This window comes from Ascaphus truei, chromosome 5 (genome assembly GCF_040206685.1).
Source record: "Ascaphus truei isolate aAscTru1 chromosome 5, aAscTru1.hap1, whole genome shotgun sequence".
Taxonomy (NCBI): domain Eukaryota; kingdom Metazoa; phylum Chordata; class Amphibia; order Anura; family Ascaphidae; genus Ascaphus; species Ascaphus truei.
The window spans coordinates 306,608,423-306,636,017 of NC_134487.1; the positions used below are offsets into that span (position 1 = coordinate 306,608,423).

Sequence of the window (27,595 nt, forward strand, 5' to 3'; positions counted from 1 at the left end):
AAGGCAGGGTTGTGGACGTGTCGGAGACGCGTGAAGGCGCTCAGAACGTTTATTTTTATTTACTGTACCAAAGAAGCTAGAATACAGAATTAGAATAGGTTTCAGGCTTATCTTTGCAATGAAGAAATTAATCACACTGCATTTTTCTAAAAATGAATGGAATATATATGGACAGTATGAATTAATAAGCCATAAAAAGGAAGCTTCTAATTTTCCGGAAGGGAAAAGTATAAGTCACTATGCAATTATCTTCTGACTGCATCAATACCGTGTAATAGGGCGGTAAGCAGCGAGATTTGTGCAGTATGCTGTAATCAGATCACGGAAACGGACCATTATTTCACAGGAATGGCCGTGCCAGAACAATGTTACGCTTCCAAGGAAAAGGCAAAGATTTGTTGCCTGCTTCTGGATCTACTTATTCATAATATAGAAACAATAGGGTCCCCTGATCTAGTACAGTATACAGTCACTCGTGCCCCAGGCATTTCATTACTTAAAAGGTGCTGGGATTGTATAGGGCATTGCAATTGAATAGGTGTGTGCATACATACATAATACATGCATACATACATACATACATACAGTGCATACAATACATACACACATACAGTACATACATACCATACGTACATACATACAGTACATACCATACTGTACATACATACATAGAGTACATTCAGTACATACATACATACAGTGCATACGTACATACAGTCAGTATATCTACTCGTGTGTAAATCACAGATAAATGACATTGTACAAAGAGAGACAGATTTCTCATTGAAGTTTCGTTTATAATCCGTACTGTTTTTCCAATAGGCTTCCTTCGTATCCAGACAACGGTGATGTCATCAACACGTCTCACATACAAGGAGGATGTACAGATTGATTGGGACGGACGTGGAAACCTCCTGATTAAGGTGAATGATTTATAAACTCCAGATTTTGATCAGAGCAAAGTGGTGACTAATATAATTATGTTACGCGATAAAAACCACACTCTCCGGTAACTGAGGAAGCCTCGGGAAGTGAGCGGCTTCAATGGTGCTGTCTGAAATAGCGAAGTAATACTGCACCTTTTCTGGCAAGAGAAGCAAATTATTTGTGCTACCCTAGTCCTACTGAAATTGCACTAACTGCCCGGTCTCCCGCACCCCAGCTATCACCAGCATACACCGGTTCCACCAGCGGTCTCTGCGGGAACTACAACGGTAACCAAGGAGACGACTTCCTCGTACCAGCTGGTCTCGTGGAGACGCTTGTGGCAGACTTTGGAAATTCTTGGAAGCTTAATGGAGATTGCACAGATTTGGTGAAACAAGATAAAGATCCATGTAATCTCAACCCCAAACGAGGTAATGCCTAAAGAAAACTTCCATCAAACAGGCTGTTATCTCTTAAGAAAATCTGCCTTTTATTCAACATTTAATTGCACACCGTGGAACTGTACCGTTTTATCCCTGGGTAATGTCATTGAACTAGTCCTATTACCTTCTGTATGCTGCCAATTTCTAGGAGCTGTATTAGTACGGCAGAAGTGTAGACTTGTTGTAGGTTGTGGTACAAGTTAATAGATCATCAAGACAGTTCTTTGGAGTAATATGCACAGAGTGTCACAAGCCACAATGGTCTCTTCTTTGAATGTGTTCTGAGTACTGAGTTAGAATTCAGTGTTTATGAAGTAAGTAAGTGTTTATATACAGACACAGCTGAATGCCTTTTATCTCCTAACCCCTAGTGATTGAGTCACATTTATATCCGCATTTCAGCAAGGTTTGCAGAAGAAGTATGCTTTGCCCTGCTGTCACCTACGTTCCAGTCGTGCCATAACGACGCCAACCCTGCTCCATACGTGAGGAACTGTCACTATGACGTGTGCTCGTGCTCCGATGGGAAGGCATGCATGTGCTCTGCACTTTCAAGCTATGCCATTGCGTGTTCTAGGAAAGGGGTGCTCATTGACTGGAGAACCCCTGAATTCTGCCGTGAGTGACTTTATTCGTATTTATCTACTTCATGACACTGCTGCCTTTCAAGGTACTTTGCAACTAGATAATACAAAACGGACTTACAAGAAGAAAACGTAAAATATAACATGTCTGGGTTAAAAGGTTTAAGGAAGAAATTAGAAAAACGCTTTCTAAATGTAAAAAACACAGGGGGGTGGAGAATTATTCAGACATCATAAATATAATCAGCAGAAAATGACTAAACTCTATGTTTATTTGTGGTAAAATAAATTATGAAACAAAATGTGAAGATAAGAATTCCTATGAATAAAAATGATGCATTTCATGTAATTATAGTCTGGATGAGACCATACGTGTGGGGCAGTTATATCAGTTACACTATTTATATTTCAGTTATTTTATTTTTCATTTACAGTATTTCCAATGTAAACTTTTTTTTAAAGGATAATTTGAACAAAGCCACCTACTGTCCTTACTGTCCTGTACTTACTGTCCTGTACATACTGTCCTGTCCTTACTGTCCTGTCCTTACTGTCCTGTCCTTACTGTCCTGTACTTATTGTCCTGTCCTTACTGTCCTGTACTTACTGTCCTGTCCTTACTGTCCTGTACTTATTGTCCTGTCCTTACTGTCCTGTCCTTACTGTCCTGTACTTACTGTCTGTACTTACTGTCCTGTACTTACTGTCCTGTACTTACTGTCTGTACTTACTGTCCTGTCCTTACTGTCCTGTACTTACTGTCCTGTCCTTACTGTCATGTACTTACTGTCCTGTCCTTACTGTCCTGTACTTACTGTCCTGTCCTTACTGTCCTGTACTTACTGTCTGTCCTTACTGTCCTGTACTTACTGTCTGTACTTACTGTCCTGTACTTACTGTCTGTACTTACTGTCTGTACTTACTGTCCTTACTGTCCTGTCCTTACTGTCCTGTCCTCATCGTCCTGTCCTTACTGTCCTATCCTTACTGTCCTTACTGTCCTATCCTTACTGTCCTGTACTTACTGTCCTGTCCTTACTGTCCTATCCTTACTGTCCTGTCCTTACTGTCCTGTCCTTACTGTCCTATCCTTACTGTCCTGTCCTTACTGTCCTGTACTTACTGTCCTATCCTTACTGTCCTGTCCTTACTGTCCTGTCCTTACTGTCCTTACTGTCCTATCCTTACTGTCCTGTCCTCATCGTCCTGTCCTTACTGTCCTATCCTTACTGTCCTTACTGTCCTATCCTTACTGTCCTGTACTTACTGTCCTGTACTTACTGTCCTGTACTTACTGTCCTTACTGTCCTATCCTTACTGTCCTATCCTTACTGTCCTATCCGTACTGTCCTGTCCTTACTGTCCTATCCTTACTGTCCTGTACTTACTGTCCTGTACTTACTGTCCTGTACTTACTGTCCTTACTGTCCTATCCTTACTGTCCTGTCCTTACTGTCCTATCCTTACTGTCCTTTACTTACTGTCCTGTCCTTACTGTCCTATCCTTACTGTCCTATCCTTACTGTCCTGTCCTCATCGTCCTGTCCTTACTGTCCTATCCTTACTGTCCTTACTGTCCTATCCTTACTGTCCTGTACTTACTGTCCTGTACTTACTGTCCTTACTGTCCTATCCTTACTGTCCTGTCCTTACTGTCCTGTCCTTACTGTCCTGTCCTTACTGTCCTATCCTTACTGTCCTGTCCTTACTGTCCTATCCTTACTGTCCTGTACTTACTTTCCTGTCCTTACTGTCCTTAATGTCCTATCCTTACTGTCCTGTCCTTACTGTCCTATCCTTACTGTCCTGTACTTACTGTCCTGTCCTTACTGTCCTATCCTTACTGTCCTATCCTTACTGTCCTGTACTTACTTTCCTGTCCTTACTGTCCTTACTGTCCTTTCGTTACTGTCCTATACTTACTGTCCTGTCCTTACTGTCCTATCCTTACTGTCCTGTACTTACTTTCCTGTACTTACTGTCCTTACTGTCCTATCCTTACTGTCCTGTCCTTACTGTCCTATCCTTACTGTCCTATCCTTACTGTCCTGTCCTTACTGTCCTATCCTTACTGTCCTTACTGTCCTATCCTTACTGTCCTGTACTTACTGTCCTGTACTTACTGTCCTGTACTTACTGTCCTTACTGTCCTATCCTTACTGTCCTATCCTTACTGTCCTATCCGTACTGTCCTGTCCTTACTGTCCTATCCTTACTGTCCTATCCTTACTGTCCTGTACTTACTGTCCTGTACTTACTGTCCTGTACTTACTGTCCTTACTGTCCTATCCTTACTGTCCTGTCCTTACTGTCCTATCCTTACTGTCCTGTACTTACTGTCCTGTCCTTACTGTCCTATCCTTACTGTCCTATCCTTACTGTCCTGTCCTCATCGTCCTGTCCTTACTGTCCTATCCTTACTGTCCTTACTGTCCTATCCTTACTGTCCTGTACTTACTGTCCTGTACTTACTGTCCTGTACTTACTGTCCTTACTGTCCTATCCTTACTGTCCTGTCCTTACTGTCCTGTCCTTACTGTCCTGTCCTTACTGTCCTATCCTTACTGTCCTGTCCTTACTGTCCTATCCTTACTGTCCTGTACTTACTTTCCTGTCCTTACTGTCCTTAATGTCCTATCCTTACTGTCCTATCCTTACTGTCCTGTCCTTACTGTCCTATCCTTACTGTCCTGTACTTACTGTCCTGTCCTTACTGTCCTATCCTTACTGTCCTATCCTTACTGTCCTGTACTTACTTTCCTGTCCTTACTGTCCTTACTGTCCTTTCGTTACTGTCCTATACTTACTGTCCTGTCCTTACTGTCCTATCCTTACTGTCCTGTACTTACTTTCCTGTACTTACTGTCCTTACTGTCCTATCCTTACTGTCCTGTCCTTACTGTCCTATCCTTACTGTCCTATCCTTACTGTCCTGTCCTTACTGTCCTGTCCTTACTGTCCTGTCCTTACTGTCCTATCCTTACTGTCCTGTCCTTACTGTCCTATCCTTACTGTCCTGTCCTTACTGTCCTGTCCTTACTGTCCTATCCTTACTGTCCTGTACTTACTGTCCTGTCCTTACTGTCCTTACTGTCCTATCCTTACTGTCCTATCCTTACTGTCCTGTACTTACTTTCCTGTCCTTACTGTCCTTAATGTCCTATCCTTACTGTCCTATCCTTACTGTCCTGTCCTTGCTGTCCTATCCTTACTGTCCTGTACTTACTGTCCTGTCCTTACTGTCCTATCCTTACTGTCCTATCCTTACTGTCCTGTACTTACTTTCCTGTCCTTACTGTCCTTTCCTTACTGTCCTTTCCTTACTGTCCTATCCTTACTGTCCTGTCCTTACTATCATAACCAAATCAGCTTCATTTCCTTTCAGGCATATTACTCACATGGATGACCAGCGCCCCCTGTTGTATTTATACAGGAGAGGCCAGAAAATGATCAAAGATTCCACAGACTTGTTATAGGGAATCTATGGATCTTTTTACGTGTCCGGCCCCTTTATAAGGGGATTAACCTCATAACCTCCTGAGAGGCGTAACTCCGCCAGACTGCCACACATAGAAGCCGCTATGCAGTTTATAATGCATTTGAGTTCAGTTTGCTGAAAAATTATGTATTTGCATAAAGAAAGTGAGAAATTAAGTTTAGATGCATTGCGCCAGTTGCGCCTGCTCGCTTTCACACCAGTTCCTGCTCGCTTTCACGCCAGTTCCTGCTCGCTTTCGCGCCAGTTCCTGCTCGCTTTCACACCAGTTCCTGCTCGCTTTCACACCAGTTCCTGCTCGCTTTCGCGTCAGTTGCGCCTGCTCGCTTTCGCGCCAGTTCCTGCTCGCTTTTGTGCCACTCCCTGCTCGCTTACGTGCCAGTTGTGCCTGCTCGCTTTCATGCCAGTTCCTGCTCGCGTTCGCGCCAGTTTTGCCTGCTCACTTTTGCGCCACTCCCTGCTCGCTTTCATGCCAGTGGTGCCTGCTCGCTTTCGCACCAGTTCCTGCTCGCGTTCGCGCCAGTTGCTCCTGCTCGCATTCGCGCCAGTTCCTCCTCGCTTTCGCGCCAGTTCCTCCTCGCTTTTGCGCCTTACAGTCAGGAAGAGTTTCACACGTTTGATGCAAATTGTTACCCAGAAAATGTGACTTTTGATGCAAATACAAGATATAAAAGAGATATAAAAGCGCATATCCTACCTTACAGATCTGCGCGGATCCCACCTTACAGATCTGCGCGTATCCCACCTTACAGATCTGCGCGTATCCCACCGTACAGATCTGCGCGTATCCCACCTTACAGATCTGCGCGGATCCCGCCTTACAGATCTGCGCGTATCCCACCTTACAGATCTGCGCTTATCCCACCTTACAGATCTGCGCTTATCCCGCCTTACAGATCTGCGCGTATCCCGCCTTACAGATCTGCGCTTATCCCGCCTTACAGATCTGCGCGTATCCCACCTTACAGATCCGCGCTTATCCCGCCTTACAGATCTGCGCGTATCCCACCTTACAGATCCGCGCTTATCCCGCCTTACAGATCTGCGCTTATCCCGCCTTACAGATCTGCGCGTATCCCACCTTACAGATCCGCGCTTATCCCACCTTACAGATCTGCGCGTATCCCACCTTACAGATCTGCGCTTATCCCACCTTACAGATCTGCGCTTATCCCACCTTACAGATCCGCGCTTATCCCGCCTTACAGATCTGCGCTTATCCCACCTTACAGATCTGCGCGTATCCCACCTTACAGATCTGCGCTTATCCCACCTTACAGATCCGCGCTTATCCCGCCTTACAGATCTGCGCTTATCCCACCTTACAGATCTGCGCGTATCCCACCTTACAGATCTGCGCATATCCCACCTTACAGATCTGCGCGTATCCCACCTTACAGATCTGCGCTTATACCACCTTACAGATCCGCGCTTATCCCGCCTTACAGATCTGCGCTTATCCCGCCTTACAGATCTGCGCGTATCCCACCTTACAGATCTGCGCGTATCCCACCTTACAGATCTGCGCGTATCCCGCCTTACAGATCTGCGCTTATCCCACCTTACAGATCTGCGCGTATCCCACCTTACAGATCTGCGCGTATCCCACCTTACAGATCTGCGCGTATCCCGCCTTACAGATCTGCGCGTATCCCACCTTACAGATCTGCGCGTATCCCGCCTTACAGATCTGCGCGTATCCCACCTTACAGATCTGCGCGTATCCCGCCTTACAGATCTGCGCGTATCCCACCTTACAGATCTGCGCGTATCCCACCTTACAGATCTGCGCTTATCCCGCCTTACAGATCTGCGCTTATCCCACCTTACAGATCTGCGCGTATCCCACCTTACAGATCTGCGCGTATCCCACCTTACAGATCTGCGCGTATCCCACCTTACAGATCTGCGCGTATCCCACCTTACAGATCTGCGCGTATCCCGCCTTACAGATCCGCGCGTATCCCACCTTACAGATCTGCGCGTATCCCACCTTACAGATCTGCGCGTATCCCACCTTACAGATCTGCGCTTATCCCACCTTACAGATCTGCGCTTATCCCACCTTACAGATCTGCGCTTATCCCACCTTACAGATCTGCGCGTATCCCACCTTACAGATCTGCGCGTATCCCACCTTACAGATCTGCGCGTATCCCGCCTTACAGATCTGCGCGTATCCCACCTTACAGATCCGCGCGTATCCCACCTTACAGATCTGCGCTTATCCCACCTTACAGATCTGCGTGTATCCCACCTTACAGATCTGCGCTTATCCCACCTTACAGATCTGCGCGTATCCCACCTTACAGATCTGCGCTTATCCCGCCTTACAGATCTGCGCGTATCCCGCCTTACAGATCTGCGCGTATCCCACCTTACAGATCTGCGCTTATCCCACCTTACAGATCTGCGCTTATCCCACCTTACAGATCTGCGCTTATCCCACCTTACAGATCTGCGCTTATCCCGCCTTACAGATCTGCGCGTATCCCGCCTTACAGATCTGCGCGTATCCCACCTTACAGATCCGCGCGTATCCCGCCTTACAGATCTGCGCGTATCCCACCTTACAGATCTGCGCGTATCCCACCTTACAGATCTGCGCTTATCCCACCTTACAGATCTGCGCGTATCCCGCCTTACAGATCTGCGCATATCCCGCCTTACAGATCTGCGCATATCCCACCTTACAGATCTGCGCTTATCCCACCTTACAGATCTGCGCGTATCCCACCTTACAGATCTGCGCGTATCCCACCTTACAGATCTGCGCGTATCCCACCTTACAGATCTGCGCTTATCCCACCTTACAGATCCGCGCGTATCCCACCTTACAGATCTGCGCGTATCCCGCCTTACAGATCTGCGCTTATCCCACCTTACAGATCTGCGCGTATCCCGCCTTACAGATCTGCGCTTATCCCACCTTACAGATCTGCGCATATCCCACCTTACAGATCTGCGCGTATCCCGCCTTACAGATCTGCGCGTATCCCACCTTACAGATCTGCGCTTATCCCGCCTTACAGATCTGCGCGTATCCCACCTTACAGATCTGCGCGTATCCCACCTTACAGATCTGCGCGTATCCCACCTTACAGATCTGCGCGTATCCCACCTTACAGATCCGCGCGTATCCCACCTTACAGATCTGCGCGTATCCCACCTTACAGATCTGCGCTTATACCACCTTACAGATCTGCGTGTATCCCACCTTACAGATCTGCGCGTATCCCACCTTACAGATCTGCGTGTATCCCACCTTACAGATCCGCGCGTATCCCACCTTACAGATCTGCGCGTATCCCACCTTACAGATCTGCGCTTATCCCACCTTACAGATCCGCGCGTATCCCACCTTACAGATCTGCGCGTATCCCACCTTACAGATCTGCGCGTATCCCGCCTTACAGATCCGCGCGTATCCCACCTTACAGATCTGCGCTTATCCCACCTTACAGATCTGCGCGTATCCCACCTTACAGATCTGCGCTTATCCCGCATTACAGATCTGCGCGTATCCCACCTTACAGATCTGCGCGTATCCCACCTTACAGATCTGCGCTTATCCCACCTTACAGATCCGCGCGTATCCCACCTTACAGATCTGCGCGTATCCCACCTTACAGATCTGCGCTTATCCCACCTTACAGATCTGCGCGTATCCCACCTTACAGATCTGCGCATATCCCACCTTACAGATCTGCGCGTATCCCACCTTACAGATCTGCGCGTATCCCACCTTACAGATCTGCGCTTATCCCACCTTACAGATCTGCGCTTATCCCACCTTACAGATCCGCGCGTATCCCACCTTACAGATCTGCGCTTATCCCACCTTACAGATCTGCGCTTATCCCACCTTACAGATCTGCGCTTATCCCACCTTACAGATCTGCGCTTATCCCACCTTACAGATCTGCGCGTATCTCGCCTTACAGATCTGCGCGTATCCCACCTTACAGATCTGCGCGTATCCCACCTTACAGATCTGCGCGTATCCCGCCTTACAGATCCGCGCGTATCCCGCCTTACAGATCTGCGCGTATCCCACCTTACAGATCTGCGCGTATCCCACCTTACAGATCTGCGTGTATCCCACCTTACAGATCTGCGCGTATCCCACCTTACAGATCTGCGCTTATCCCACCTTACAGATCTGCGCTTATCCCACCTTACAGATCTGCGCTTATCCCACCTTACAGATCTGCGCTTATCCCACCTTACAGATCTGCGCGTATCCCACCTTACAGATCTGCGCTTATCCCACCTTACAGATCTGCGCGTATCCCGCCTTACAGATCTGCGCTTATCCCACCTTACAGATCTGCGCTTATCCCACCTTACAGATCTGCGCGTATCCCGCCTTACAGATCTGCGCGTATCCCACCTTACAGATCTGCGCGTATCCCACCTTACAGATCTGCGCGTATCCCACCTTACAGATCTGCGCTTATCCCACCTTACAGATCTGCGCTTATCCCACCTTACAGATCTGCGCTTATCCCACCTTACAGATCTGCGCTTATCCCACCTTACAGATCTGCGCGTATCCCACCTTACAGATCTGCGCGTATCCCACCTTACAGATCTGCGCATATCCCACCTTACAGATCTGCGCTTATCCCGCCTTACAGATCTGCGCTTATCCCGCCTTACAGATCTGCGCTTATCCCACCTTACAGATCTGCGCTTATCCCACCTTACAGATCTGCGCGTATCCCGCCTTACAGATCCGCGCGTATCCCACCTTACAGATCTGCGCGTATCCCACCTTACAGATCTGCGCGTATCCCACCTTACAGATCTGCGCGTATCCCACCTTACAGATCTGCGCGTATCCCACCTTACAGATCTGCGCGTATCCCACCTTACAGATCCGCGCGTATCCCGCCTTACAGATCTGCGCTTATCCCGCCTTACAGATCTGCGCGTATCCCACCTTACAGATCTGCGCGTATCCCACCTTACAGATCCGCGCGTATCCCGCCTTACAGATCTGCGCTTATCCCACCTTACAGATCTGCGCGTATCCCACCTTACAGATCCGCGCTTATCCCGCCTTACAGATCTGCGCGTATCCCACCTTACAGATCTGCGCGTATCCCACCTTACAGATCTGCGCTTATCCCACCTTACAGATCTGCGCTTATCCCACCTTACAGATCTGCGCTTATCCCACCTTACAGATCCGCGCGTATCCCGCCTTACAGATCTGCGCTTATCCCGCCTTACAGATCCGCGCGTATCCCACCTTACAGATCTGCGCTTATCCCGCCTTACAGATCCGCGCGTATCCCACCTTACAGATCTGCGCTTATCCCACCTTACAGATCTGCGCTTATCCCACCTTACAGATCTGCGCTTATCCCGCCTTACAGATCCGCGCGTATCCCACCTTACAGATCTGCGCTTATCCCACCTTACAGATCTGCGCTTATCCCACCTTACAGATCTGCGCTTATCCCGCATTACAGATCTGCGCGTATCCCACCTTACAGATCTGCGCGTATCCCACCTTACAGATCTGCGCTTATCCCGCCTTACAGATCCGCGCGTATCCCACCTTACAGATCTGCGCTTATCCCGCCTTACAGATCCGCGCGTATCCCACCTTACAGATCTGCGCGTATCCCACCTTACAGATCTGCGCGTATCCCACCTTACAGATCTGCGTGTATCCCACCTTACAGATCTGCGTGTATCCCGCCTTACAGATCTGCGCGTATCCCACCTTACAGATCCGCGCGTATCCCACCTTACAGATCTGCGTGTATCCCGCCTTACAGATCTGCGCTTATCCCACCTTACAGATCTGCGCGTATCCCACCTTACAGATCTGCGCTTATCCCACCTTACAGATCCGCGCGTATCCCACCTTACAGATCTGCGCGTATCCCACCTTACAGATCTGCGCGTATCCCGCCTTACAGATCTGCGCGTATCCCACCTTACAGATCTGCGCGTATCCCACCTTACAGATCTGCGCGTATCCCACCTTACAGATCTGCGCATATCCCACCTTACAGATCTGCGCTTATCCCGCCTTACAGATCCGCGCGTATCCCACCTTACAGATCTGCGCGTATCCCACCTTACAGATCTGCGCGTATCCCACCTTACAGATCTGCGCGTATCCCGCCTTACAGATCTGCGCGTATCCCGCCTTACAGATCTGCGCTTATCCCACCTTACAGATCTGCGCGTATCCCACCTTACAGATCCGCGCTTATCCCACCTTACAGATCCGCGCGTATCCCACCTTACAGATCTGCGCGTATCCCACCTTACAGATCTGCGCGTATCCCGCCTTACAGATCTGCGCGTATCCCACCTTACAGATCTGCGCGTATCCCACCTTACAGATCTGCGCGTATCCCACCTTACAGATCCGCGCGTATCCCACCTTACAGATCTGCGCTTATCCCACCTTACAGATCTGCGCGTATCCCGCCTTACAGATCTGCGCGTATCCCACCTTACAGATCTGCGCTTATACCACCTTACAGATCCGCGCTTATCCCACCTTACAGATCTGCGCTTATACCGCCTTACAGATCCGCGCTTATCCCGCCTTACAGATCCGCGCTTATCCCGCCTTACAGATCTGCGCGTATCCCACCTTACAGATCTGCGCGTATCCCACCTTACAGATCTGCGCGTATCCCACCTTACAGATCTGCGCGTATCCCACCTTACAGATCTGCGCGTATCCCACCTTACAGATCTGCGCTTATACCACCTTACAGATCCGCGCTTATCCCACCTTACAGATCTGCGCTTATCCCACCTTACAGATCCGCGCTTATCCCGCCTTACAGATCTGCGCGTATCCCGCCTTACAGATCTGCGCGTATCCCACCTTACAGATCCGCGCGTATCCCACCTTACAGATCTGCGCGTATCCCACCTTACAGATCTGCGCTTATCCCGCATTACAGATCTGCGCGTATCCCACCTTACAGATCTGCGCGTATCCCACCTTACAGATCCGCGCGTATCCCACCTTACAGATCTGCGCATATCCCACCTTACAGATCTGCGCTTATCCCACCTTACAGATCTGCGCGTATCCCACCTTACAGATCTGCGCGTATCCCACCTTACAGATCTGCGCTTATCCCGCCTTACAGATCTGCGCGTATCCCACCTTACAGATCTGCGCGTATCCCGCCTTACAGATCTGCGCGTATCCCACCTTACAGATCTGCGCGTATCCCACCTTACAGATCTGCGCGTATCCCACCTTACAGATCCGCGCGTATCCCACCTTACAGATCTGCGCTTATCCCGCCTTACAGATCTGCGCTTATCCCGCCTTACAGATCTGCGCGTATCCCACCTTACAGATCTGCGCGTATCCCGCCTTACAGATCTGCGCGTATCCCACCTTACAGATCTGCGCTTATCCCACCTTACAGATCTGCGCGTATCCCACCTTACAGATCTGCGCGTATCCCACCTTACAGATCCGCGCTTATCCCACCTTACAGATCCGCGCTTATCCCACCTTACAGATCTGCGCGTATCCCACCTTACAGATCTGCGCGTATCCCGCCTTACAGATCTGCGCTTATCCCACCTTACAGATCCGCGCGTATCCCACCTTACAGATCTGCGCTTATCCCACCTTACAGATCTGCGCGTATCCCACCTTACAGATCTGCGCGTATCCCACCTTACAGATCTGCGCGTATCCCACCTTACAGATCTGCGCTTATCCCACCTTACAGATCCGCGCGTATCCCACCTTACAGATCTGCGCTTATCCCACCTTACAGATCTGCGCGTATCCCACCTTACAGATCTGCGTGTATCCCACCTTACAGATCTGCGCGTATCCCACCTTACAGATCTGCGCGTATCCCACCTTACAGATCTGCGCATATCCCACCTTACAGATCTGCGCTTATCCCACCTTACAGATCTGCGCGTATCCCGCCTTACAGATCTGCGCTTATCCCACCTTACAGATCTGCGTGTAACCCACCTTACAGATCTGCGCATATCCCACCTTACAGATCTGCGCATATCCCACCTTACAGATCTGCGCATATCCCACCTTACAGATCCGCGCTTATCCCACCTTACAGATCCGCGCTTATCCCACCTTACAGATCTGCGCTTATCCCACCTTACAGATCTGCGTGTATCCCACCTTACAGATCCGCGCGTATCCCACCTTACAGATCTGCGCATATCCCACCTTACAGATCTGCGCATATCCCACCTTACAGATCTGTTGTGGTAAAATGACAAACATTTTAATTAAAAATAAAGATCTCAAAGTTATTAACCAGTTATGCAGGGCAATGTTTTACACCTCAAAACAAGCAAAATGAGTGTTTGTAGCTAAAGCGTGAAGGTGATTGTGTTTACCTGAACCCCTTCAATGCAGAGAGGCCGCGCATTGCAGCGCATTGCAGCGCTTCTGGCATCACAGGGGTTAAATTGTTTTCATGTTGTGATATTACTTTCCGTAGAACTGTCAGAGTAAACCAATGCCAGGTAATTGTTTAATAATTTACATTTTGTTGTTTGATACAATTGTTCCTAAGTATATATTTGTTTCCAGTTGTAACGGAGACGTGTGTGTGTTTCTCTCCCAGCCATGCGCTGCGCAGAAGGACAGATATACCAGCAGTGCGGCGCTCCGTGCAACACCACGTGCCGATCACTGTCTCTCCCTGATACTGACTGCCGGGAGTTCTGTATGGAGGGATGCTACTGCCCCCCTGGTCTCTATACTAATGAGCATGGACAGTGCGTGCCCAGACGCCAGTGCTCTTGTCATTACGACGGGGAACTGTTCCAACCTGAAGATGTCTTTTCAGACCATCACACCATGTGGTATGTGGAATGTATCACATATATACACTTAACATTTTACACAAGTACTTACTGGTGACTGCGGCCCTTATACTATAAAGTACGGTATTGCCTATAGATTTCCGTGTGATAGCGCTGGAATAAGAGCGGCTTGTTACCCAAAATGTGACTTCAATCATACAATCCTTTTTAAAGAGCTAAATCCATCGCCCTGTGCGGCCTTTCTGTGTCTCTGTGTCTCTGTGTGTCCCTCTCATCACTTCCTGTGTCTCTGTGTGTCCCTCTCATCACTTTCTGTGTCTCTGTGTGTCCCTCTCATCACTTTCTGTGTCTCTGTGTGTCCCTCTCATCACTTCCTGTGTCTCTGTGTGTCCCTCTCATCACTTTCTGTGTCTCTGTGTGTCCCTCTCATCACTTTCGGTGTCTCTGTGTGTCCCTCTCATCACTTTCTGTGTCTCTGTGTGTCCCTCTCATCACTTTCTGTGTCTCTGTGTGTCCCTCTCATCACTTTCGGTGTCTCTGTGTGTCCCTCTCATCACTTTCTGTGTCTGTGTGTCCCTCTCATCACTTTCTGTGTCTCTGTGTGCCCCTCTCATCACTTTCTGTGTCTCTGTGTGTCCCTCTCATCACTTTCTGTGTCTCTGTGTCTCTGTGTGTCCCTCTCATCACTTTCTGTGTCTCTGTGTGTCCCTCTCATCACTTTCTGTGTCTCTGTGTGTCCCTCTCATCACTTTCTGTGTCTCTGTGTGTCCCTCTCATCACTTTGTGTCTCTGTGTGTCCCTCTCATCACTTTCTGTGTCTCTGTGTCTCTGTGTGTCCCTCTCATCACTTTCTGTGTCCTTGTGTGTCCCTCTCATCACTTTCTGTGTCCTTGTGTGTCCCTCTCATCACTTTCTGTGTCTCTGTGTGTCCCTCTCATCACTTTCTGTGTCTCTGTGTGTCCCTCTCATCACTTTCTGTGTCTCTGTGTGTCCCTCTCATCACTTTCTGTGTCTCTGTGTGTCCCTCTCATCACTTCCTGTGTCTCTGTGTGTCCCTCTCATCACTTTCTGTGTCTCTGTGTGTCCCTCTCATCACTTTCTGTGTCTCTGTGTGTCCCTCTCATCACTTCCTGTGTCTCTGTGTGTCCCTCTCATCACTTTCTGTGTCTCGGTGTGTCCCTCTCATCACTTTCTGTGTCTCTGTGTGTCCCTCTCATCACTTCCTGTGTCTCTGTGTGTCCCTCTCATCACTTTCTGTGTCTCTGTGTCTCTGTGTGTCCCTCTCATCACTTCCTGTGTCTCCGTGTGTCCCTCTCATCACTTTCTGTGTCTCTGTGTCTCTGTGTGTCCCTCTCATCACTTCCTGTGTCTCTGTGTGTCCCTCTCATCACTTCCTGTGTCTCTGTGTGTCCCTCTCATCACTTTCTGTGTCTCTGTGTGTCCTTCTCATCACTTTCTGTGTCTCTGTGTGTCCCTCTCATCACTTCCTGTGTCTCTGTGTCTCTGTGTGTCCCTCTCATCACTTCCTGTGTCTCTGTGTGTCCCTCTCATCACTTTCTGTGTCTCTGTGTCTCTGTGTGTCCCTCTCATCACTTCCTGTGTCTCTGTGTGTCCCTCTCATCACTTTCTGTGTCTCTGTGTCTCTGTGTCTCTGTGTGTCCCTCTCATCACTTCCTGTGTCTCTGTGTGTCCCTCTCATCACTTCCTGTGTCTCTGTGTGTCCCTCTCATCACTTTCTGTGTGTCCCTCTCATCACTTTCTGTGTCTCTGTGTCTCTGGGTCTCTGTGTCTCTGTGTGTCCCTCTCATCACTTTCTGTGTCTCTGTGTGTCCCTCTCATCACTTTCTGTGTCTCTGTGTCTCTGTGTGTCCCTCTCATCACTTCCTGTGTCTCTGTGTGTCCCTCTCATCACTTTCTGTGTCTCTGTGTCTCTGGGTCTCTGTGTCTCTGTGTGTCCCTCTCATCACTTTCTGGGTCTCTGTGTGTCCCTCTCATCACTTTCTGTGTCTCTGTGTCTCTGTGTGTCCCTCTCATCACTTCCTGTGTCTCTGTGTCTCCCTCTCATCACTTTCTGTGTCTCGGTGTCTCTGTGTCTCTGTGTGTCCCTCTCATCACTTCCTGTGTCTCTGTGTGTCCCTCTCATCATTTTCTGTGTGTCCCTCTCATCACTTTCTGTGTCTCTGTGTCTCTGTGTCTCTGTGTCTCTGTGTCTCTGTGTCTCTGTGTGCCCCTCTCATCACTTTGCCAGCAGTGTTTGCATTATGGAAGTTTGTACTTTTTCACCAGTGGTTAAAATGCGTTATACCAGTTATACCAGTTATACCAGTTAAACAAGTTATACCAGTTAAACCAGTTAAACCAGTTAAACCAGTTATACCAGTTATACCAGTTATACCAGTTAAACCAGTTATACCAGTTATACCAGTTAAACCAGTTAAACCAGTTATACCAGTTATACCAGTTAAACCAGTTATAGCAGCTATACAGTAGAATCTATACAGCTATACCAGCTATATAGTAGAACCTAGAATCTATACAGGTTATACCAGCTATGCAGTAGTAGATTGTAATTGGACAAAATGACAGGAAATGGTATACTTAGTAAACATTGCGATAAAGCTATTTACCCTTCATTTTGGAAATATATATGCAATAGTGTTACTTTGAGTTTGCAAATAAAAAAATACTCAGTAACCTTTCCATAACAACTTCACCTGTAGTAAGGTCACAATTAGTTGGATTTACCTGTAAATCTGCACTAATTGATACTAATTGTCTAACGGCTGTGCGAGTTGGTATTTCAGCTATTTGCCTTGCCAACAAAACGGTTAATCAATTAGATGATTCAAATCTTCTTTGCCTCAAGTATTAATTTCAAATACATATATTTCTGCTGCTATTACATCCGAACGCAGCGTTTCTATGGGAAATATAGTGAGGTTTTGTTTTTTTATCATTGTAACGATACCGTATCGCCTGTAAATAATATGGGACGTTTCTTCTCACAGGGAATCATTTTTGGTTTATAATTATCAAATGTGTCAGATTCAATTTCTACGGTGAAATTAAAAAAACAATACTTTGCTTTCATTAGTTTTTATCAAAACTCTTTTTTGGAGAAAGTGTTTTTAAAGATGCCTCCCAGCCCGAAATAAAGCAGTGACAGGCTTCGGGGGGTATTGGGGGTGACATGCACTGTGTACATGTGACAGGCTTCGGGGGGTATTGGGGGTGACATGCACTGTTTACATGTGACAGGCTTCGGGGGGTATTGGGGGTGACATGCACTGTTTACATGTGACAGGCTTCGGGGGGTATTGGGGGTGACATGCACTGTGTACATGTGACAGGCTTCGGGGGGTATTGGGGGTGACATGCACTGTTTACATGTGACAGGCTTCGGGGGGTATTGGGGGTGACATGCACTGTGTACATGAGACAGGCTTCGGGGGGTATTGGGGGTGACATGCACTGTGTACATGTGACAGGCTTCGGGGGGTATTGGGGGTGACATGCACTGTTTACATGTGACAGGCTTCGGGGGGTATTGGGGGTGACATGCACTGTTTACATGTGACAGGCTTCGGGGGGTATTGGGGGTGACATGCACTGTGTACATGTGACAGGCTTCGGGGGGTATTGGGGGAGACATGCACTGTTTACATGTGACAGGCTTCGGGGGGTATTGGGGGTGACATGCACTGTTTACATGTGACAGGCTTCGGGGGGTATTGGGGGTGACATGCACTGTTTACATGTGACAGGCTTCGGGGGGTATTGGGGGTGACATGCACTGTTTACATGTGACAGGCTTCGGGGGGTATTGGGGGTGACATGCACTGTTTACATGTGACAGGCTTCGGGGGGTATTGGGGGTGACATGCACTGTTTACATGTGACAGGCTTCGGGGGGTATTGGGGGTGACATGCACTGTTTACATGTGACAGGCTTTGCGGTGTAATGGGGGTAACATGCACTGTTTACATGTGACAGGCTTCGGGGGGTATTGGGGTGACATGCACTGTTTACATGTGACAGGCTTCGCGGTGTAATGGGGGTAACATGCACTGTTTACATGTGACAGGCTTCAGGGGTAATGGGGGTAACATGCGCTGTTTACATGTGACAGTCTTCGCGGTGTAATGGGGGTGACATGCACTGTTCACATGTGACAGGCTTCAGGGGTAATGGGGGTAACATGCACTGTTTACATGTGACAGGCTTCGCGGTGTAATGGGGGTGACATGCACTGTTTACATGTGACAGGCTTCAGGGGTAATGGGGGTAACATGCACTGTTTACATGTGACAGGCTTCGCGGTGTAATGGGGGTGACATGCACTGTTTACATGTGACAGGCTTCAGGGGTAATGGGGGTAACATGCGCTGTTTACATGTGACAGTCTTCGCGGTGTAATGGGGGTGACATGCACTGTTTACATGTGACAGGCTTCGCGGTGTAATGGGGGTAACATGCACTGTTTACATGTGACAGGCTTCTGGGGTAATGGGGGTGACATGCACTGTTTACATGTGACAGGCTTCGCGGTGTAATGGGGGTAACATGCACTGTTTACATGTGACAGGCTTCGTGGTGTAATGGGGGTAACATGCACTGTTTACATGTGACAGGCTTCGCGGTGTAATGGGGGTGACATGCACTGTTTACATGTGACAGGCTTCGCGATGTAATGGGGGTAACATGCACTGTTTACATGTGACAGGCTTCGTGGTGTAATGGGGGTGACATGCACTGTTTACATGTGACAGGCTTCGCGATGTAATGGGGGTAACACGCACTGTTTACATGTGACAGGCTTCGTGGTGTATTGGGGGTGACATGCACTGTTTACATGTGACAGGCTTCGCGGTGTAATGGGGGTAACATGCACTGTTTACATGTGACAGGCTTCAGGGGTAATGGGGGTAACATGCGCTGTTTACATGTGACAGTCTTCGCGGTGTAATGGGGGTGACATGCACTGTTTACATGTGACAGGCTTCTGGGGTAATGAGGGTAACATGCACTGTGTACATGTGACAGGCTTCGCGGTGTAATGGGGGTGACATGCACTGTTTACATGTGACAGGCTTCTGGGGTAATGAGGGTAACATGCACTGTGTACATGTGACAGGCTTCGCGGTGTAATGGGGGTGACATGCACTGTTTACATGTGACAGGCTTCGCGGTGTAATGGGGGTGACATGCACTGTTTACATGTGACAGGCTTCGCGGTGTAATGGGGGTGACATGCACTGTTTACATGTGACAGGCTTTGCGGTGTAATGGGGGTGACATGCACTGTTTACATGTGACAGGCATCGCGGTGTAATGGGGGTAACATGCGCTGTTTACATGTGACAGGTTTCGCGGTGTAATGGGGGTGACATGCACTGTTTACATGTGACAGGCTTCGCGATGTAATGGGGGTAACATGCACTGTTTACATGTGACAGGCTTCGTGGTGTAATGGGGGTGACATGCACTGTTTACATGTGACAGGCTTCGCGGTGTAATGGGGGTAACATGCACTGTTTACATGTGACAGGCTTCGCGGTGTATTGGGGGTAACATGCACTGTTTACATGTGACAGGCTTCGCGGTGTAATGGGGGTGACATGCACTGTGTACATGTGACAGGCTTCGCGGTGTAATGGGGGTAACATGCACTGTTTACATGTGACAGGCTTCGCGTGTAATGGGGGTGACATGCACTGTTTACATGTGACAGGCTTCGCGGTGTAATGGGGGTGACATGCACTGTTTACATGTGACAGGCTTTGCGGTGTAATGGGGGTAACATGCACTGTTTACATGTGACAGGCTTCGCGTGTAATGGGGGTAACATGCACTGTTTACATGTGATAGGCTTCACGGTGTAATGGGGGTGACATGCACTGTTTACATGTGACAGGCTTCGCGGTGTAATGGGGGTGACATGCACTGTTTACATGTGACAGGCTTTGCGGTGTAATGGGGGTGACATGCACTGTTTACATGTGACAGGCTTCGGGGGTAATTGGGGTAACATGCACTGTTTACATGTGACAGGCTTCGCGGTGTAATGGGGGTGACATGCACTGTTTACATGTGACAGGCTTCGCGGTGTAATGGGGGTAACATGCACTGTTTACATGTGACAGGCTTCGGGGGTATTGGGGGTAACATGCACTGTGTACATGTGACAGGCTTCGTGGTGTAATGGGGGTAACATGCACTGTGTACATGTGACAGGCTTCGCGGTGTAATGGGGGTAACATGCACTGTGTACATGTGACAGGCTTCGCGGTGTAATGGGGGTAACATGCACTGTTTACATGTGACAGGCTTCGGGGTGTAATGGGGGTAACATGCACTGTTTACATGTGACAGGCTTTGCGGTGTAATGGGGGTGACATGCACTGTTTACATGTGACAGGCTTCGGGGTGTAATGGGGGTAACATGCACTGTTTACATGTGACAGTCTTCGCGGTGTAATGGGGGTAACATGCACTGTTTACATGTGACAGGCTTCTGGGGTAATGGGGGTAACATGCACTGTGTACATGTGACAGGCTTTGCGGTGTAATGGGGGTAACATGCACTGTTTACATGTGACAGGCTTCGGGGTGTAATGGGGGTAACATGCACTGTTTACATGTGACAGGCTTTGCGGTGTAATGGGGGTGACATGCACTGTTTACATGTGACAGGCTTCGGGGTGTAATGGGGGTAACATGCACTGTTTACATGTGACAGGCTTTGCGGTGTAATGGGGGTGACATGCACTGTTTACATGTGACAGTCTTCGCGGTGTAATGGGGGTAACATGCACTGTTTACATGTGACAGGCTTCTGGGGTAATGGGGGTAACATGCACTGTGTACATGTGACAGGCTTCTGGGGTAATGGGGGTGACATGCACTGTTTACATGTGACAGGCTTCGGGGGTAATTGGGGTGACATGCACTGTTTACATGTGACAGGCTTCGCGGTGTAATGGGGGTGACATGCACTGTTTACATGTGACAGGCTTCGCGGTGTAATGGGGGTAACATGCACTGTTTACATGTGACAGGCTTCGTGGTGTAATGGGGGTAACATGCACTGTTTACATGTGAGAGGCTTCGCGGTGTAATGGGGGTAACATGCACTGCTTACATGTGACAGGCTTCGGGGGTAATGGGGGTAACATGCAATGTGTACATGTGACAGGCTTTGTGGTGTAATGGGGGTAACATGCACTGTGTACATGTGACAGGCTTTGCGGTGTAATGGGGGTGACATGCACTGTTTACATGTGACAGGCTTCGGGGTGTAATGGGGGTGACATGCACTGTTTACATGTGACAGGCTTCGGGGTGTAATGGGGTAACATGCACTGTGTACATGTGACAGGCTTTGCGGTGTAATGCGGGTGACATGCACTGTTTACATGTGACAGGCTTCGGGGGTATTGGGGGTAACATGCACTGTTTACATGTGACAGGCTTCGCGGTGTAATGGGGGTGACATGCACTGTTTACATGTGACAGGCTTCGCGGTGTAATGGGGGTAACATGCACTGTTTACATGTGACAGGCTTCGGGGGTATTGGGGGTAACATGCACTGTTTACATGTGACAGGCTTCGGGGTGTAATGGGGGTGACATGCACTGTTTACATGTGACAGGCTTCGCGGTGTAATGGGGGTAACATGCACTGTTTACATGTGACAGGCTTCTGGGGTAATGGGGGTAACATGCACTGTTTACATGTGACAGGCTTCGGGGTGTAATGGGGGTAACATGCACTGTTTACATGTGACAGGCTTCGGGGTGTAATGGGGTAACATACACTGTTTACATGTGACAGGCTTCGGGGTGTAATGGGGGTGACATGCACTGTTTACATGTGACAGGCTTCGGGGGTATTGGGGGTAACATGCACTGTTTACATGTGACAGGCTTCGCGGTGTAATGGGGGTAACATGCACTGTTTACATGTGACAGGCTTCGGGGTGTAATGGGGGTGACATGCACTGTTTACATGTGACAGGCTTCGGGGTATTGGGGGTAACATGCACTGTTTACATGTGACAGGCTTCGGGGTGTAATGGGGGTGACATGCACTGTTTACATGTGACAGGCGTCGCGGTGTAATGGGGGTAACATGCACTGTTTACATGTGACAGGCTTCGGGGTGTAATGGGGGTGACATGCACTGTTTACATGTGACAGGCTTCGGGGTATTGGGGGTAACATGCACTGTTTACATGTGACAGGCTTCGCGGTGTAATGGGGGTGACATGCACTGTTTACATGTGACAGGCGTCGCGGTGTAATGGGGGTAACATGCACTGTTTACATGTCTTGTTGCTCTGTGTGCAGTTACTGTGAGGACGGGCTGATGCGCTGCAGTGCAAATGACTTCCCGGGAGACAACTTACCAGACGCTTTCTTCAATCCGCCCTCCCCCCGAGGTTAGTATCTTTCCAATGTAAACGAGTTTGTGTATCAAGTGATACTAAATATCATTCATTCCAAGTTAGGAGCAATATTAATCATACGCTGTTTTGTGCATCCTAATTATCAGCGCTAAAACATAGTACAAGACGTAAAGCTGCAGTTAAAGCAATATCCTACGTGTGTATGTGTGTGTGTTTTTAAAATAAATCAGGTCTGTACTATAAGAAAATACTGGTAGCATTAAAAAAACCTGTTTCTATAGCAACCATTTACAAAGTCACATCCCCTTCCTCTTCTGAGACAGGCTCTGGCACTCCCCTTTGCCCTCTCTATAGTAGTGTACCTAGCAGTGTATCTAGTGCCTGCCTGGTCACATGATCTTTCACACAAAACTTTGCATCTCGGGTAATCTTCTGCAGCCCTAACAGTGATTTAGTGACCCTCGACCCGAATTAACTCTTTGTTAGTGTACAGTATTTAAATGGGAAATCTTTACACTGCGTGGGGATAAAACTGTCCAAGTAAGTGTTGAATAATAATTATCATATGGAAGTCCCCCATTTCTAGTAAGATGTCAGAGTTCCTGTCTTGTGAGATCACGGCAGCGGACAATAGACCATCTCAGCTGTTCCGCCCCATGGAGAGGCTCTGCAAACCAGCATGTCTGCGGGTTGGTGAAGCCTTTTCACAGTCACGTTGTGATGATTTCCCGCTCTTCTTCTTTGATTAAGTATCCAGGTTCTGACTGTGCTACCTAAAGCTTCGGGCATGGTCAGCGCTTATGCGCTGACCCGTGCTGAGGCGTGCTGCTGCTCGGCAGTGAGCCCCTGCAGCCGCAATGAGAGCGGCTTTAGCAGGGGCTCGCTTACGCTTACGCAAGCATGCAGAAGCGTGTCTTATGAAAATTTTACATTTTCACGCTCTTGGGAGCGCAGGGCCGGTCACGTGACCGGTTTGGCCAATGAGGGCGAACCAGCTCCATGACGTCACTGGCCCGCCCCCCCGACACGCCCCCGGATGGCGCGCTAACCAAGGCCAGGGAAAGCACTCGCTTTCCCTCAGCCTCAGCACGCCTCGCACAGGCTGAGTCACCATGGACTCAGCCTAATAAGTGTCAGGGTTCCAGGCTTGAAAATGCAGGGTCTCTGGCTTTATGGACTAGCTTTGACCATCTGGATGTAGAAGACATTGTGCAAACAATCCAAGGGTTGTGTCCCACTACCTATGATTTGGACCCAGTCCCAACACACCCTCTCTTAGGCTGTGTTGATGTAATCGTCCCCGTGTTTACCAAAATTTTTCTGTGCTCCCTGCAGACGGGACTACAGAGTTTAACAAAAGTGAATTTATTGGAAAACATTTCTACAAACTTCCAGTACATAAAAGACACACGAACTCGCCCAACTGGGGTAACTGGGGGAACAACCTAAAGTCCTAGTTGTGGGGACCTCCGTTTGGAAGCTTAGACCTATATGTGTTCCCATCTTGCGCCGCTGTCCTCGGTAGTATGGGCAGCACTGCCTTGCTCTCCACTGGCTAGCAATGTTAAATTCCCCGACATTGCTTCACTCCATACAGCTCCAGCCAACGCTGCACACACAGACCACAGCAACACCGGATGCTCCAGACCCCTGTACTTGGTCTCCTCCGTTCCTCTCTGCTGACTCCCTGTCAGCTCTTCCTTTACGGGGGCTCTAGCTAACGTCAAATATTCACCCGGCGCTCCCGTTAGATTGTGCAAATGCTTAAAAGGGTCAACACCACTTAACAGTGCACAGTACTGCTCAATTAGTGCAGATAAAGTGAGTCAATATAAATATTCAATGAAATAAAACCTTCAATACAGACACTGGTAGTTTAGCTCAACCCTCAGTGGACCTTCCTTGGTGGTTCTCCGTAGCCGTGATAGCAGAAAATCAGGGAGCGCAGAGACCCGGTGTAAGCATGAAAAATGAAAACAAAAGAAACACACAAATAGTGCAATCCTGTCTGGAAAGTAGGGTCTCTAAGCACAGCTCCTAGTGGTTGAACACTCACATTCCAAAAGGGCACACATATACTAAGTGCCACAGGTAGTTTGTTGAATAGGCTATAATGTGGGGCCCACAGGTATAATTATAAACATGCAGCCCAAAAAACAAGGGAACGTAGACAAAAATAATGTGGTTCATAGAGATATATTGTAGATAACACAAAGGTAGGCAATGGCAACTTACAGGGAAGCCTCATGCAAGGGTATTGTACGAAAGACCATGGAGTTGTGTCCGGTAATTAAGGTTCGTGTACCGACGGTTGTGGAGCTCCTTCGGGGAAGCCGAGCACTTGCGGCTCCAGTGCGCTTGCGGCTCCAGTGCGCTTGCAGCAAATGACGTCCCCGGAGCCAACTTACCAGATGCTTTCTGCTTTTTGTCCGGCAAACACATAATATACATATATAGAATAAATATGTATATGAAGCAGCCGGCTCCTAAGGAGCCATACAGTAAATAACCATTAATAATAGAAAACATCAAATAATATTGGTAAAACAGTATTGATGATAGTAAATGTGACTGAGAACAACCAAGCACATAATAATAAAAGAGGAAGAATAAAATGTAAATTAAAGATGACTAAAAAAAGGGGTTTAAAAATGCTTTAAAAATACTTAAAAAATAGATATTAAATATATAAAAAGGGATAAAAACCAGGGATGTAAAATCAAAGCAATGCAGTGATATCAATATCTATATTTAGACCGTTGGGTTTAAGAGTTTTCAATTTGAAAATCTAATAACTTTCTCTTTGGATAAATCTTTTGCCTCTGTCCCCCCTCTGTCCCCCCCTCTCCAGTACTGGTCGATGCACTCAGTAGCTCTGTATTTAAGTCCAGTTGGGTTAGCGTTGTAATATAAACAATATATTTAGTCTTACAGTTAACAAACTGTAGCATTTTAAAAGTTTCCCCAGTTTTGTTGGATTTGAAATGTAATTTCTCGGTAGAGCCAAAAGAACAGGCCTTACAAGTAATACACTTATAAAAACCTACTGGTTTGGTAAGCCATCCATTTTTTGTGTTATTATCCCTGAAAGCACTAGGTGCTAGCTTATTTTTAAAATTAGGAGCTTTTCTAAATATAACCTTTGGCTTATGTTCGATAACATTCCAAAGGATCAGATCCTCTTTCAAAATGTGCCAGCATTTATTAATAATATTCTTTATATCTATTGCCTTCCGATTGTACCTTGTGATAGAGGCTGTTTGAAACTCTGGCTTATGTCCCTTTTCTATTCTTGGTTTCAGTAATAAATCATGCTGAATTTCGTCAGTCTTTTTCATAGCCTGTTCTATTGTAGACATAATATATTTTCTGTCCAGAGAATCTCTTCTTCAGGATTTCTGCTTGACTTTAGTATATAACAACTTTGCTGCAGTTCCTTTTAATACGTTTTAATTGTCCGAACGGGATGTTACTAATCCAGCCCGGTTGATGACAGCTAGATTTTAAAATATAATTATTCGCGTCTACATTTAAAAAAAAGTTTTTTGTTTGAATCTCATTATCCTCGATATAAATCACCAAATCTAAAAATGCCACCTGCTTGGCGTTCCATTTACTTGTGAATCTTAGGTTTAGGGAATTATCATTAAGTTACTTTAAAAATAAATCTAAGTTAATAAGATCCCCCTTCCAAATAAAAAAAGATGTCGTCTATGTATCTCTTCCACAGGACCAGGTTCGCACCAAATGGGTACGGGACCAGATGGTTTCTGATTTGTAGATACTCATAAAAAGATTAGCATAACTTGGTGCGAACCTGGTTCCACATTTTTGCAGAAACAAACTGCCATTAAAAGAAAAGTTGTTGTGTTCCAAGATAAACGAGATGCTGTCTAATAAAAAACGTACTTGTTCATCCAGGAGACTGGAGTCGCTAATTAACATTTTGCAGATAGCTTCACATCCTTGATCATGGATTATAGAGGTGTAAAGGGATGTAACATCTGATGTGACTAATATATAGCTTTCCTCCCATTTGGTTTTACTCAAGATGTCTAGTATCTGCATAGTATCCCTCAAATATGATTTAACCTCTGGGGAATATTTGCAAAGGAAGAGGTCTATATACTCAGATACATTTTTCTTTAATAGAACCAATGCCCGATATAATGGGCCTTCCTGGAGGTTCTTGCAAATTCTTATGTATCTTTGGGAGGAAATAAAACACCGGTATGACAGGTTTATTCCTCCAAAGATATAAAAATTCATCCTCAGTCAAGACTCCACGCGTAAACATATTGGTTTATAATCTGGAGTATCATTGAGAGTATACTGATCAATGCTGTATACTGAACATGTCCCTGATTGGCTAGTAAACAGCATTTAAGGGAATACATGCAATGTCAGGGAATCGCGGACCCCTGACGAAGCTAACCAGCGAAACGCCAATGAGTCCGGATCCCTGACTGACTTGGAGAGGAGGTGCCCGAGGACTAACGTCATTGCTTGCAGATGCCAATGACGTGAGGCATCGGAACATGGAAGTGTAAGCCCCGGCAAACATCGCAGGGAGCCGCAAGTGCACTGGCTTCCCTGCAGGAGCTCCACAACCGTCGGTACACGAACGTTAATTACTGGACACAACTCCATGGTCTTTCGTACAATACCCTTGCATGGGGCTTCCCTGTAAGTTGCCATTGCCTACCTTTGTGTTATCTACAATATATCTCTATCAACCACATTATTTTTGTCTACGTCTCCTTGTTTTTTGGGCTGCATGTTTATAATTATACCTGTGGGCCCCACATTATAGCCTATTCAACAAACTACCTGTGGGACTTAGGATATGTTTGCCCTTTTGGAATGTGAGTGTTCAACCATTAGGAGCTGTGCTTATAGTCCCTACTTTCCAGACAGGATTG

The 27,595-nt window shown here is 47.6% G+C and overlaps 1 protein-coding gene across 1 annotated transcript in view; it reads left to right on the plus strand.

The window, feature by feature from the left end:
- VWF (von Willebrand factor) overlaps positions 1–27,595 on the plus strand; it is a 330,068-nt gene that overhangs the window by 74,868 nt on the left and 227,605 nt on the right. The window contains exons 13-17 of the mRNA XM_075603058.1: positions 823–923; positions 1,163–1,358; positions 1,773–1,988; positions 14,063–14,303; positions 22,615–22,706. Of these exons, the coding sequence (XP_075459173.1) occupies positions 823–923; positions 1,163–1,358; positions 1,773–1,988; positions 14,063–14,303; positions 22,615–22,706 (846 nt within the window). The remainder of the gene's footprint in view (positions 1–822; positions 924–1,162; positions 1,359–1,772; positions 1,989–14,062; positions 14,304–22,614; positions 22,707–27,595) is intronic.